General features: G+C 35.4%; 1 protein-coding gene across 9 annotated transcripts in view; it reads left to right on the plus strand.

The window, feature by feature from the left end:
- Window positions 1–15504, plus strand: part of CACNA1D (calcium voltage-gated channel subunit alpha1 D) — a 170212-nt gene that overhangs the window by 129023 nt on the left and 25685 nt on the right. For 6 of the 9 annotated variants that reach the window (XM_090148162.1, XM_090148157.1, XM_090148156.1 and 3 more), the window contains 5 exons: window positions 2642–2725; window positions 3052–3135; window positions 12273–12401; window positions 13151–13216; window positions 14155–14246. In XM_090148162.1, coding sequence (XP_090004288.1) covers window positions 2642–2725; window positions 3052–3135; window positions 12273–12401; window positions 13151–13216; window positions 14155–14246 — 455 coding nt within the window. The remainder of the gene's footprint in view (window positions 1–2641; window positions 2726–3051; window positions 3136–12272; window positions 12402–13150; window positions 13217–14154; window positions 14247–15504) is intronic. The other 3 variants (XM_090148160.1, XM_090148159.1, XM_090148161.1) reach the window with 2 other exon arrangements.

Here is a 15504-nt window from a genome sequence, read left to right on the forward strand (position 1 = left end):
TACAGAAAGAGTCCCAGAACTTCTTAAAAGAGTGCTGTAATGACTAAAATATTTATGTAGTTGATCAATAGAAACCTGTTTTTTGTATTAATTCTCTATGCCTACATATTCCCTAGAATTTGTGACTTATCCTTCAGCATTTCTCAATGAATACTTTTTCGCAGTGTAAGGTAAAAGAGCAGGCATATTTTTCTTCATGTTGTTCTCCATGTATGCTAAAATCTGGTCAGTACATTATGAAAAAAATATATCAATGAAATCTAAAACAATGCATCAACACACACTGTATGTATAGCTTCATGATAGCCAACTGTTACTTAAACTTGTAATGATTTTCCATGTCATTTTACATCAGATTTTTGTAAGAAAAAAGGAAAGATGGCTAGTAAGTGAACTGATTTGGGGTTATTGCAGTGGTGAAAACAACTTATTTGCATGATGTTTATTTGCTGTGACTTGTCCATTCCTCCCTTTTCCAAAACCATCTTTATTTTCTCTTAGTTTTTTGTTTGTATGCTTTTGCTTTACATATTACTTTGAACAATATTTGTCTATACTGATGGAAAAGGTTTCATAAAATAAATGTTTAAAGTATTTTAGCTGTATTGAATAAAAAATGTGAATTTGTTTTTTAAGTGCTTTATATTGTAGCGTGTCTAGTAAAGTCACTTATTCAATAGCTGAAGGACCTTTTTTGGTTGCTGGTGTTGTAGAGGAAGATGGATAGCACACCTCGGGATTGCACTGATTACTGTTTGGTTGTTTACCAGTAGTTTCTTATATAAATAGTTATGTGAATAACAAGTAAGATATGTCTTTTAAATGAGATAAGTAAGGAATACAAATGAGCAGGAAAAATACCATGAGAGAGCAGCTTCCATTCTTTCCTTCATTAGCTGGTCTCTCCTAATCTCTTCAGGATTATAAATCAGTGTTGTTGAGGTGGTTGAACATGAAGTTTAGCAGGACATTAGGAATGATTTTGATGGAGTGACATGGTGAAGGAGGAGTGGTAGGGAGTTGTAGAGGAACTCTCCAAAGTGGATGCGTTTATTCAGAAGGCAAAATCCATGAAGATGGGTTTTTGCCTCAAAACTGGAATTTATTATTAAAGTCATAGAGGGAAGATGTGGTGCAAAGGGTTGCAGTGATATTCGTCTTACAGACCTTCCTTAAATAAAGGGATAATTATAGCAATTCTCTTTACAAAGAGCTACAATTTCAAATAGAGTAGTATTAATAAGTACTGTAGTAGAGAGTAGCATTAGGAGCATACGATTGGTGCTTGCTCTCATCAAATACTCTGTAGAGCTGTCTTTTTCTGCAGCAGCTCTCTTATAGTCTCCAAGAGCAAATTTTCACATTAGATTTTTTGAATCATTATGCGGTCAGGTGTAACTTTTAGTCTTAATGCTTGCTAGAAGTTCTGACAGGTTAAAATGTTGAAAAGATTTAAAAAAAAAAATCCAGCTAACTTTGCTTTTTTGTGCTAAAGTCATTTAACAACTAATTTTCAACCTCTTCCTAAATTAATTATGTAGAACTACAATGGCAATTAAGTTACTATTTTAAAATGAATTATCTGGAAAGCGGAAAGCACATGTACAATATGTACATTGCACCCTTTGCAATATCAATCCTTAGCCATTGTGGGCTTTTAAGTCATTATATCAGAATGAGAAGAAAAGATGATTTTGGTAACATTTGCAATTCAGAATTTCTGTAATAATTATGCAAAACTCATCTAAAACCTACATGTCTTGTATCCATAGAATTACTTTCAGCACTGTAATACATCTCGTTCCCAGTGACAGACTAATCCTGAAACCCAACTCAAGGTTTCTTCTTAAATATATTTTTGCTCAAACATGGAGTTTTGATTCCAGTAGACAGTTAATTGGAGTTCATATTGGTTGATAGTGTTTTATAACAATTTGCAGCAGTGAGCTACTAACATATACATAGAAGAATATATTTCAAGGCATAAAATGTCAGAAGGGTGACCAAGTGATTAATGACAGTGAGCTCTCAGACATTAGAAAGGCTGAGTTAGAAACTGTAACAATTTGTCCAAGTTGGTGTGGTTCCTCTATGAAAACTTATTTATGAATAGAAAATTTAGTTATGCAATATGTATGCACAGTTTTACTTGAGCAACCTATTTTCGACTGGTTGCTCAGATAGAACTATCACAAAGTCATTATTGCTAGGGAGTTCTCCATGGGCCTGGTCCTGTAGAAATCTTGTTAAAGGTGTATTGTCATGTGTTTTAGTTTATATATATTAGACTTTTTCAGCCTTGCTGTTGAGTCCCAAACAAGAGATTTGGTTGATGGCTTGCTTGCCAAAGTTGTGCTTATACGATGGTGTGTTATGCATAATGTAGCGTGTGTGTGTGTCTGTACATGTATATATATAGAGATAAAAAATGTGTGTGTATATATATGTACACACCTACACACGTGTACACGTATGTTGCTTTTCCTTCAGTAGGCAATATTGTTTGTTTTGTTTTGTTTTCTCATTAGACCACAGGTTTTGTTTAACTAATTTCTGTTTATGCAAAACTAAACAGAAGTATGCAAATATTTGACATTTCATGTGTAATCACAAACGTTTGCACCCTGCCTGCTCTGTTCAGGGCTATTTTAGTGATGCCTGGAATACGTTTGACTCCCTCATCGTTATTGGCAGCATAGTAGACGTCGTTCTCAGTGAAGCTGATGTGAGTATACCCCAGCTTACTTTCCCCAGTCCCTACTTCTCTTTCTCTGTCTCCCCACTATTTCCATCATCTGGACAAGTCACAGATTTTGATCTGATGTTTCTAAAGTTTGAATACAGACCAGTTATAGGTCAATTATGTTGATATGGGAAAGAAATAGCCTTTTTTTTCTACCAATTTTTTTTAGCTAAGAAAAGGGAAAGATTGTATAGTGGTACATCAGAGAAGCCTAGAGTGTTTCTGTGTTATAACACTGTCCTTTTCTTCTCTTTTTTCTGTTTGTGTTTTTCTCTTGCTCTCTTTCTGCTGAATGCTTGTCCTAACAGCACTATTTCACTGATGCATGGAACACTTTTGATGCCTTAATTGTTGTTGGTAGCGTCGTTGATATTGCTATAACAGAAGTTAATGTAAGTAGCAACTGTTCATGCACTAAAAAGTAATTGCTGTCCTCAAGAAATAGAGAAAATGTAACTTTTATACCCCCAAATCCTTTTTCACAAAAGTATGCTTTATCCTGGAATTGAAGACCAAAATATTGACATACGTGTTTGTACAAGCTGTTATTGTAGAACTGTGAGGCCGTATAACTGAACATGTGTGCAGTATAGTGAGGCATAGAATTATGTTTTCCTGTATATCTTCAGAAAATATTTTAAAACATTTTATTTATAGAAAAGCAATTAAACCTTTACTACTATTTCATTTGAAGCCAGTGATTTTCTTGTGTAGCTTGACTGAGATAATTCAAGCATCTGTACGTTGCTTTAATGTCTCAGTTTAACAAGTAATTGTTTATTCCATGTGAGGTTTGGCCTTCTAAGGTGATTTTACCATTCGTATCTTAAGAGGTAGTGGAAAAAAAGTAAAAAGAGTAAGTGAAGACTTCCAAGGCATGGAAAATAAAGTGTTTTTTTGATTATTTTTTTTTCAATACTGCAGCAAATGCTTTGAAATCCAAATTACTTTTAAGATACTTTGAAAACTCCATCTTTTTACCAGAATTTTGATTAAAGGCCATTGTAAGTATAGGTATTTTAACAGAAATATAGGGAAATGTTGATTTTTGCCTACTTTCTGTATGACTTGCTGATTTTAACAAGGAAAGCTGTATGACAAAAAGAAAAAAGATATATGAAACATAACAAAGCACAGCCGTTCTGGAGCAATGCTCTCCATATTTACGTGTTTCTGTAGTCCAATTTTCAGAGGAAAGTACCTCTTCTTTCTAGCACTAGTTATAACCTCAAATGGGCAAACCATAGATGGTGAGGCTTGGATCAAACTCAGCAGCTGAAAATGCTTACTAAGCACACACTCATCAGGTGCAGTTAATGTAGTCCCTGTGCTGAAGATCCTGTCTGCTTCCCATTCTAAGAATGAAATTATCCTCAAATACCCAGGAGGGTGCAGCATTCACTTATTCCCCCGTGTCAAAGAACACATTGGTCAGAGAAAGCCATACATTTAAATAGTTTCTTGATATTAATCGAAGATTGCATATTTCTCTACATCAGCCTCAGTTTATGAGCTGGCTCATAAGTTTCCTTTTTTCTTAATGTCAGTTTAGTAACCTACATGCTAGAGATTTTTTTATTATTATTTTTCAGTGGGGACATTAAATTAAGTAAGAAGTATGTAAAATCTTTCAAAAAACTTTAAAGTTTCTATTAATGCTCTTAAATGAATACCTCTAATAACTTGCAACATAATATAATTTCCAATATAACATAATTAGCAATATCGCTATCTAATATTGTAGAGAAGTAAGGCAGAAAAATTTTGATATACTCACAGCCTCAGTGGGGGCCATTTTCCAGTAGCTATTAAGCCCTATGTATTGAGTACTCTTAACAAATTAAAAAAAAAATAATCTAAGAATAATCAAAGTAAACCCTCAGTGTTATACAACTGTAAAACACAAATTTTAATTTTAACTGATAAGTATTCAAAGAGGGAATATTTGCCATGTGTATTTTTTTCTTGTATCTGTGGACTGAAGGAACCTGAGCCGTCAGTGAGAATCCAACAGCACAGAGTGGTGTTGTCCCACTGAGACATTTCTCAAAGTAGAATTGCAGCTCATGGCTCAGATTTTTGAAAGCTGACTCAGGTTTATTTTTTCCAGAAACGTTTGAATTTAGACTTTGAGCTGAGGTAGTTGCATATGGCCTGATATCTCCATTCACAGTAATACTGACGTAAACACAATATGAGGGGTATGAAAATACTATTAATTTAGAGTAGATTTCCCTAACAGCTGCAAAATGTACTTAACTGTGCAGCCACTGAAAAATGGTTTGTATGCACTTTTGCAATTAGATGTGATGCCCCTGTGTTTAGCCCTGTATTTGACACTGCATGGGCAGTGTTAATTTGGGAGCATTGCTTATAACTAATCACTGCTGAGCTCTCAGTGGACATCACGTACTGCTCTTCAGCTACAGGGCACACCGCAGCAAGAACTAGCACTGCGTTTCTTAGTTTTTCATGCTATACTTAGTAAAGAAAAGGCTCATCTTTGATGTCTCCCAGCACTCTTCAGCAGGCTATTTGTGTGCTAAGTATTGTCTGTTTCTGGTCTTTCACTTTTTTGTGCTTTGTTTGTGCAACTGATTAATGTATTTCAATTTCAGTATATTTCTGGGCTTGATTTCCCATTTTCAACATGAAACTGCAAAGTGTCCAGGGATATTTTTAGAGTTTTTATGACTTTTATTGTTTTTATTCTATTCATTTTTTCCTACTTCATTAGTTTTGGGTAAATTTGTATAATCCAAATTCAGTATTTTAGAATGATGCTTTCAGTATTTTCTTTGGAAATGAACCATTCCACCCATACTTTTTTGCTAACAGTGATCCTGGGAAATCCACAGCTCTGCTAGGATGCAGACAGGACTTTGTTTTCAATGATAATGCAAGTACTGATGGAATGGCACCTATGACAATTCCAAGTATAGACAATAGTTTGAGGGAGCTCAGCCTTGTTTGAGTGAGTGGTCTGCTAGTGCTGACTGCTAGCACTGGTGTAAAAACAGATTGCATTGCAGTTGCAATTGCATGAGTGCAGCCCTCTTAGTTGATCAGTGTAAATGAGGAGTTGAAAGTACCTAAAGTATAGGAAGACTCAAGATAGATTAAACATTCTTTTAGGTATGATTATGTATTTCTGTCATGCAGTGGAATCAAATTGATCATGTTCTAATATTTTGGCTGTGTACATTTAGACTAATTCCAAAGGCCAGCAATTTTTAATATCTTTATATCTGACCTGAGGTTTTCAAGTGAGTGGGTAGAACTTCTGTATATCACCTTGATTTTGGTATTCAATTTTGGAAATTAAATCTCTCCTCTTTGTTTTGTTGTTCCTATTTTTTTTTTTTTTTTTAAGTATATGATGCCTTGAGGCTGATTCTTCTGATCCAGTCCCATTCAAACACTAACCAGGAAATTAGTGAGCTTTGAGTATTCTCAGTGCCCATAAAAATCAGTTTATGTAATGTGTTCAGCAATTTACAGGACTACTCAGCATCCTCGAGGTCTGGATCAGTGACCAGTTCCAAAAATGAACCACCTCAGAGCAACATATGTTTTGGCTACGTGTATGTTCTATGATTTTTCTTTGGACTCTGTCATTTAATATCTCTTTGTTTAAACAGTTCTTTTTTGACCCTAATTGGTTTTCATGTTCATTTTATTTTTAGAAATTTTTAGAGGCAAGTATATTTAAGTCAATGTGTATATATGGCATAGCAATACAAAATTTAAAAGCACTACTAAAACCTATGTAATTACTTTGGCTTTTTTGTAACCTATTGTTTTCAAAAAAGTTTCACGTGACACACATGATCTTGTGTGGTCATAAAAATGGTTCCCTTTAAATTAGAAAAAAAAAAGAAAAAAGAACAGAGTGGTGGTTGTGAGACACAGTAAGTGACCAGTCTTCTCTTGGAGATGAAGATACGTAAGAACGTGAGAGATAAATGGAAATAAATTTGGAATTAATTATGAAGTTCTTTACTGGAATTCAGTCATGTTTCAACCTCAGCAGACTGTGATAAAATTATCTGCAGTTCATATTTGGTAGTTCAGAAACCATTTGGATGACCAGTACTGGATGACTTAGAGGCATGATCACACTGAAATACAGTAGTAGATACAGAGGTTTTAATACACATTTTTAAAATTTTCTTTTCCTTTACCATTCACGTGCTGCCAAAATGTCATGAAAGGAACGGGGAGTTCACTCTGCCATTCATTTGTGCAACCAATTGGGGAATAATGTTATGCATCAATACAATTCAAGTTCTTTGCTCAACATGAGAGCACTGCTATCTTCTAACTGATCCCTTCAGGAAAATCTATTCATTTTGAGCTCAGCCTTATAAACACGTGAGGCTCATTCAGTGCTTACTCTACAGTTACCAGCTAACAGTGGTTAACAGCAATATGATCAAAAAGTCTATCACAAAACTCGAATTGAATATTCTGTCATTTGGCAGGAAGAAACCAACCTGTTATCATTCTAGCACTGTGCAGTGCATAGCACTGGCTTGCAGACAGTGGGTCACTTTGTTTGTTAGGCTGCTAGTAGAGCTGAGATAGCTGCTGCTCACTCCTACATAATTTATATCCAAGTTTGAACAAAAGCACTGCAGCTCAGTTTGAATCCCATTTTATCCATCAATATCATTCATACTTCAGATCTTGTGTTTTGCTGCTAATTAATAGTAATTTATATTTTTTTAATACAGTGGATATATTTTTAGATTTTTGTAAATAAATCTCTTTAAACCCAAGGGGTTTGCTTTAATTAGCATCAAGTGTTGTGTAACCTACACTTTGTTGCAGTATTTAATTTGGAAGTAGAAGTAAATTTCTAAGTTGCTTCCATAAAGATATATTAATACTGATAATTTAAATACTGTGCCATGGGATATTTATTAGACAGGCATGAGAATATTATCTTATGCCAACAATGGATGCTAGTTATGAACTTAATATCTTTAACAAGGGATGACGCATACTTTTTAATCTACTTTGAGTCACATTTATTCCAAATTTTTACTAACTGATGTATATTGATTCATGTTCAACAGGGAATTTACCAAGCACCAAGGCTGTTAAGAAAATTACTTAATAGCAAATTTGATTCCTAGTAATGACTGTCTGAATGAATCTTGTGTATACACGTGCGCACACATGTTACATGTTCCTAAAGATATTTTGGCAACCTGAATGCTTTCCTGTGTATGTTGATGTCAACACATATATTTGTCATTTGGATGTTTCCTGCAGTAGTTGCAATCATGATTACATCGTCAATATGTGTAAATTTGTTTGGCATACTCTAGTACACTTTTGCACAATAAGTAACGAGAGGCATTTGATCAAAATCGTGTACTAATATTCACTGTTTATATGCACCTTGTTTATGTTCTTAAACACAGCACTACGGTTTGCTTCCAATGCATGATGCCATCAGTTTCACATCAGTCACAGATTTTACACTGAAGCTTTTCCAAAGCTAGGGTGGTTATGTGGAACTTTAGTTGCAATATGAAGAATAGAAAGACGAGTTACTCTTTAGGAAATGCACCAGATTTTTAGTAAGCAGCAGTAAATGTGAGGCTGAAGTGGTTAGCAGGCAAACATTTTCACCTTTTGGTTGATCACTGGTTAATCTTTTGGTTAATTGGTTATTTGGACCCTTTTTTGAGAGTTGGGGTTGTCTAGAGAAGAAAAATGCTGTATTGAGCTTCAATTAAGATATATGTGTGTGTGTATATATATATGCATATATATGACTGATTAATGGCCCATTTGGAGAATTTAAGAATCGTCTTAAAAGCACATAAAGATGAGGTGCTTTGCTGAACTAGTCTCAGTGCAGCTGGCACGTGGCTGAGAGCATAGACAATAATTTTGCTAGTCTCTGTTCTCTGTGTTCAATTCTAATACTTCTCCTACATAAAAATAGTGTGCCACCTACTTGTGTGTGTACATGTCAACTAATGTTACTGAAATTATAAACAGGATTGTGTATCTGGGTATATCTTTTCCTTATCTGTAGGAAGCAGACAGTCTTTGTTGTCAATGTGTCTATTACTGGAAATTGTGTTAATTTTAGTTTCCAAGATCTTAATGTAATTGATGCCAAATACACACACATGAATGTTAACTCTCAGATGAACATTTCCTTTATAAATAAATACAAATACTGTTTTCTTTCTGCTCTATCACTTTATTAAATCAGTTGAACTTTTTATTGTGAGCCAAGCTGCTGTAATATCAAAGGGAAATGCCGGAGGGGATAAGAAATTAGATGCGCTCACTTTAAAATGTCAGTACCCAGAACACTTGGCCAATGATGGGCAGAAATTGAATGTTCTCATCTCCAGTAGAAGAAACTCCTCAGGTTCCAGGAGTATGTTTTCATTCTTGGTTTCCTACATCTATCTCCATTCCAGCATTTTTGCACAATTTACCTTTTGTGAAAAAGGTTTTTCCTGGCCTGCTCTTGCCACTTGCATATGGCATCCAACTGATGCCCAACAGCAGCAGGTCAGCCGTTGCTTCAGGCTGTCAGGAATGCTTAGGCCAAAGAAGTAGAGGAAAAGGAATAGAAATATACACAAATATATTCAATTCCCTTCTGTCAGCAACAACAAAATAATAAAGGACTGTTAAATTTGTTGTTCCTGAGTACCTTTGGTAGAACAGTTTTTATACAATTTTGGGAATGTGATTTTTGTCTGCATTTTAAAAACTGGTTATTAGGTACATATTAAATGAGTAATACATAGAAAAAGGTTTTGTCTTTTTTTTTTAACTGATTCTTTCTTTTGTGAATTTATTTCAAAAACAAAATCCAGTGATCTTAACAATGATCTTCAGTGCTTTTTTGTTTATTTAAAGTCTGCAGGATTAATGTATTCTTATCATGTTGTTATATATCTCATTACATTACTATGGCCATACTTCTAATTTATTTGGAGCCCAATTATTCTCATTAAAAGCTGGTTGGAAATGCACCCAAATGCAAAATCCAGCATTTTATTTCATTATTTTAGTGTGAGCTTCTGAAGGTACTATAATTTAATCTGTTCTTTTTCTGTGAAACACTTTATTTAAGTTTTGATAACACAAAATACTGCATGCAAATTAATTTGAATGCCAGTAAAGGCTATATACCTCAGCATGAGTCAGCCACCAGCAGTTAATATGAAATATCAGGTCTCATGTGCAGAAGTTATAATGAAACCCTTTTTCTTTAAAAGTTTCAGATGGAGAAATTACTTCTGCACCAAAAATCAGTAGCAGTGTGGGTCAGTGTACACTAGTACAGGTTTGTGATTGGTATAGGTAGACAGCTTTGTAAGGTTGTTTAAGCATTATGCGATATTTTGGCATTTATGATGTTTGCGATTATTACTCATGAATTTCAATTTTGATGATTTTATTTAAAATTGCTAAATATGCAGGGAATTTCTAATGCAGCAACTCTTTCACTGGTAGCATTTTGTCGTTGTTTATAGAAAGGTTTACAAAGCTTAGACATGAGAACTGATTTTACAAATTCTCTGCTTACTGAAGTGTAGCGATGAGATCTGGGCTTTTGTTAACATTAATGTATTGTTTTAGTGTTGATCCCCCAAAACAGTTTTAAAACTGTTTCAGAAAATACTGAAATTCTGGCAGGGCAATAATGTTTTAATAGGCATTGTGTATAGTTGAGCAAATGGGTATTTTTCACTCATTAGTGCCTTTTGAAATCTTTATCACATGTTTGGCCAAAATAAATAAATAAATAAATAAATAAAACAATTAATCTTTTAATATATACCACTAATGATTTGGCTTCAGTAAAGTACTACCAATTTTTAGGGCTTTTTTTTTTTTTTTTTTTTTTAACTATCACAGAATGGGTTGGGTTGGAAGGGACCATAAAGCCCATCCAGATCCAGTGTCCCTGCTGTTGCCCCCCACTGGATCAGGCTGCTCAGGGCCCCACCCAGACTTGAATGCCTCCAGGGATGGGGCATCTGCAGTTTCTCTAGGCAAAGAAAGAGTACACTTGTGTGTATACTGCCTGTATTCTCAGAAGAATCATCTCCTTTCTGTTTCCTTTCTCCCCTTGGATCTCGCTCTAGCTAACAGCAAGCCTTGAGATTTAACTCAGTGGCATTGAGAGTGTGCCCGATGCATGTGCGGTGTGTTGGAAGCAGCACTGAGAAGGCATTGTGGTTACTGCCACTATATGTAACGTCAGCTATTGAAAAATGTCACTTTGAAAAGATGTACTTTTTGGGCAAGAGAGAAAGTCCCATCACTTGGATCTAACCTTCAGGAATCCATTCATCCTAGTGCTGTGAAGTTTTAAAGATTTCCATTCAGTCTGAAAGAAGCTGCAATGAACGTCAGTGCACAAGCAAGCATAGATGCTTGGCCCATGAAGCTTTTCTAGCTGCTGTGCTTCAGTGTCTGGCCATTTAGGGTACTGGGGCAGTTTCTCCAAAGACTGTCAGAAACATTAGAAAAAGAGAAGTTTTGGCTCTGATCAAGAAGTTGGCATGACTCTCTCCTGTCTGTAACTCATTATTGGTGAACTTTGCTTTGAAAGAAATCCTGATTTGATATAAAACCCTATTAATTGAATATGGTTAGATTCCAGTGATGGAATAATTAGCTTTCAAAAAAAGCACAGCAGAGAACTTGAAAAGCTGATTTGACCCCAAAGATTTGTTTTTGAGTTGTATTTAAGCCTTACTGCTACATTTTTACACAACCTGCGGAAACTGAGAGCTAATTTTGTTTGGCTTACTTGGGAACAGTTTTTAATTTTGTATTCAGTTCATGTTGACTCTCTTAAACATGTCTTAAAGTAGCAGATTTTAGTATGAGTCTGCCAATGTAAAATGCTAAATTGAAGGTTTTACTGAAGGTGTTATTGTTCTGTTATGGAAGAATATAGAGTTGAAAGATGCTCATTTACATTTAGAAATGAAAAATGTCCTTCTGTTTATGGTGAAGCTGCTTTTTTGATCTCTTACTTGATTTTAATATTTAATGTTCTTAATTTTTTAAAGCCAAAGCCAACTGAAACAGTCACAACTGATGAGTCTGGGGTAAGATTAGTAAACTGACCCCAGTGGTTTTACCTCTACTTGAGTTTATTCTTTTTACCATGTCTCTATTTTCCACCAATTTTTTCTGTATTTTTCATAACTGTCCTATTACAAAGGTGTATGCAGTGGTTTACATTCATTGTCAATGTATTATTGAAGTCTACTACAATCAAACCCAAAATGATCCCTATTAACAAACCAGAAAACTTGGAAATGCATGTGATGTGTGAAGCATTTCTACAGGTCCTGTGTTTTTAGCATGTAACTTTTCCTTTCATATCATTCTTATCAAGGTGAAAAGGCCCTCAAGATACATTTTCAAATCTTACCTCTTCCACCTCTGCATTTGATGTTGTTTTTCTGAAAGTGTTGCATGTCTGTGTTTGTATTTGGTTTGACTTCTTCATGATACTCTTCAGAACTCCGAAGACAGTGCGAGAATCTCCATCACTTTTTTCCGTCTTTTCCGAGTGATGAGGTTGGTGAAGCTGCTTAGCAGAGGAGAAGGAATCAGAACTTTGTTGTGGACATTTATTAAGTCATTTCAGGTTAGCAAAATTTATTTAAATTTGATTTATACTTATAACCATTTTGTGTACCAGTTTTTATGATTCGATACATTGTGGAGTGCAAATAACATTTCTTTTGAAATTCCTTCTATCAATGATTGCACGCAGAAATACATTTACATATTAATGCTACAAGAAACTTCACCTGCTGCTTCCTTCTGTGAATCCAAGGATCATTCTTTGTCATAAAGGTTTGCTACCACAGCGAGATTTCTATAGTATTTCATAGACAGCATTAGATATGCCTTAAAAATGATTTTTTTTGTGTGTGAAATTAAATTATTTGATTTGATGCACATTGGTCTTATACTTCCACACATTTTATTAGGTGACTAAAAAAGAGGAATTTAATTCCTTTTAGAAAGAACTGATTTCATAAGTGGAGTAAATAGATATTTGAAAACTTGCCCCTGAAAGCTGTGATGAACATGAAGTTAATGTAATTCAATGGGAAGTACCTTTGTGTTGGCAGAATCAGGAAAGTAAATAAAATTTAAAACTGCTAAAGTTGAGTCTTTCCCCTGGATTACTGGCAGAAGTAATTTAAAATACAACAAAGCTCATGTTCATTGCATATGACAGATTAAGAGGTAATAACATTTCAAGCATTTACCTAGGAAGAAAAACCTTGGAAGAGCCTGTGGTGTACAGAGAAATTATTTTTGTGAATTGAAATGGAAATTATGGTGTGAAATTATTAAAATACAATTCACCTGTCCCTTTTCTAGGCTCTGCCTTATGTTGCCCTTCTGATAGCTATGCTGTTCTTCATCTATGCTGTCATTGGAATGCAGGTAATTTTAGGTGTTTTTAGCACTCAACAAAAGCTCAGGTTGGCTAACCTGAGACCTGTTTACCAAGGTGCTTTCTGAAATGTTCTCTTGACAGTGGTGCTATTTATTTGGCAGAGCTTTTAGATTAATGTAGACATCTTTAGTTGACTGTAGTTTTGACAGTCCAAAAAAGATAGAAGAGCTGGGTGTGTGCTTATAGTATCTTGTTTTGCTGAGAGGTGACCTTCCTCTTTCATTTACTGTGTGGCTTATTCCTATGCATAAATGCAAGGAAAAAATACATGGCTTCTTATAGTAGATTTGTTTTTGGAGTAAGGCATTACAATCAAAAAGATTTTGTTCTGTTCCCAAAGTTGTAAGGTTCCCAAACCGAGGGACCTGCATATATGCAGAGCACAGCAACATTAATCTCTTCTAATTAAATAACAATTTCTACCGTACTGCAAGAGGATATCAATTATTTTGGAGAGAAAGAGTGCTTTTTCTGGCCAAGGTTTAATTTTGAAGAACATTTTCACCTCTGGCTGGGACAAGGTGCTCAAACTCCATTCTTTGACTTCCATCTTTACATCTGTCCATTTAGATTCAAGGTTTTCAGGACAGTGATCATTCCTTACTACAAGTATGCACAGTACCTATTGTAACAGGGTTTCAATCCCAGCAAAGGACTATAGGTGCTAGTTCAAAGCAAATACAGTCATTAAAATACAAGAGGAAATATTGGTGTGATAATGATTTAATGATGCCAAATTAAAATTAAGAATTATCTTGTACGTATGGATTATTTACTACATCTGCATTATCAGGAAAAATATAAGGACAATAGAGAAAGTACATGTGTGTTTTTCATATGTATTGAAGCTGGTCTAGACAACAGGGACCACAGCTTCTGAAGGTATGGGCCACTAAGATGAAAGTAAAATCTTGTATTTCTGTAGGTATTTGGAAAAGTGGCCATGAGAGACAACAATCAAATAAACAGAAACAACAATTTTCAAACTTTCCCCCAAGCTGTGCTGCTTCTCTTCAGGTGAGTAAACCTGAACTTCTGCTTGGTGCATCGCATTTCAGTGGTCCAGGAAAAATGTCTATGGAATTGGTTCTGTGGATTTGCTCTAAATGTGTTTCTAAGTTAGAAACAATTCCCTGTCAGCACTGCAGCTGTATGCTGAGCATCCACTGGGTTCTAATCTGGTGCTATAGGCCTGAAGTCATTACAGCTCTTGTGAAACAGCTCATTCATGGAGGAATTGTCTTCCAGTGGAGACTAAATAGAGTCAGTCCTGATGGCACTGTGCAGGTGTTGGGGAAAGGAAAAATGACTTTGCTCTTGTTTTATTCTTAAGAAGGCCAGTCAAGCTAGACAGTTTGAAAAGAAAAGATGAAAAGCTGTTGCAAAGATGTAAAAAATAAACTCTTCTTTTCATTTTATAAAGACATGGTGAGTGGTGGGTGTAACTTGCAGAAGGAGGCATCAGATAAGCAGTAGGTGAAAAGTTCTGATGGTACAGGTAGCTAAATCTTGATATAGGTGATCCTGGAGGATTATGGAATCTCCATCACTAGAGAGGTTAAGAGCAGAGTAAATCTGTGTTGGGAGTGCTTCAGAATGCCCTGGAGCAAGTGGAGGGAATGATGTGGATCAGGCATACCTCTAGAGGTGTTGATCTTGATCTTGTGAGTGTGCTGCCTGCGAATTTGTATCTCCACTTGGCTCCTATGCATTTTCTACCCTATTCTAAAGAGAAGGTTCTCTTTCACAGCAGACGTATTTCAAGAGATAGCAGACATAAATCAGAGCTACACAGAGATATCAAAGCCACGTCCTAATAAGTAGATATATCAGCATGTCATAACGTGGAGCACAGGAGCAGTACAGCTAATTGTGCTGATTGTACTGGAGATAGACCAGTGGACAGAGTTCTGTGATCCATTTGGTAGGATCATTCTGAATTTATAAGGTGGATTTCCAGGAGTACCAGGAAAAGGAGAAAGAGGGCACCTGTATTCCACCACACAGCTCTGTCACTGCTGTGGTTTCATTCAGGCCTGCTGCTTTGCATGTTACCTGACTCGACAGAAATGATGTGGCATTTCTTCCACACTCACTGTAGATCTCAGACAAAACTGAATTAATGTATGGGATATGCAGAAGTTCTCCATATGCATATCACAATGAAGATCAATGCTTTATAGACAGATTTATACTTTTATACACAACAGCTGCTCTGCAGTAACTATTTAACTTGAAAATCACAGCTTGGGGTGCAAAATTTTCACATGCAAGT

This window comes from Phasianus colchicus, chromosome 11 (assembly GCF_987193195.1).
Source record: "Phasianus colchicus chromosome 11, bPhaCol1.hap1.1, whole genome shotgun sequence".
Lineage (NCBI taxonomy): Eukaryota > Metazoa > Chordata > Aves > Galliformes > Phasianidae > Phasianus > Phasianus colchicus.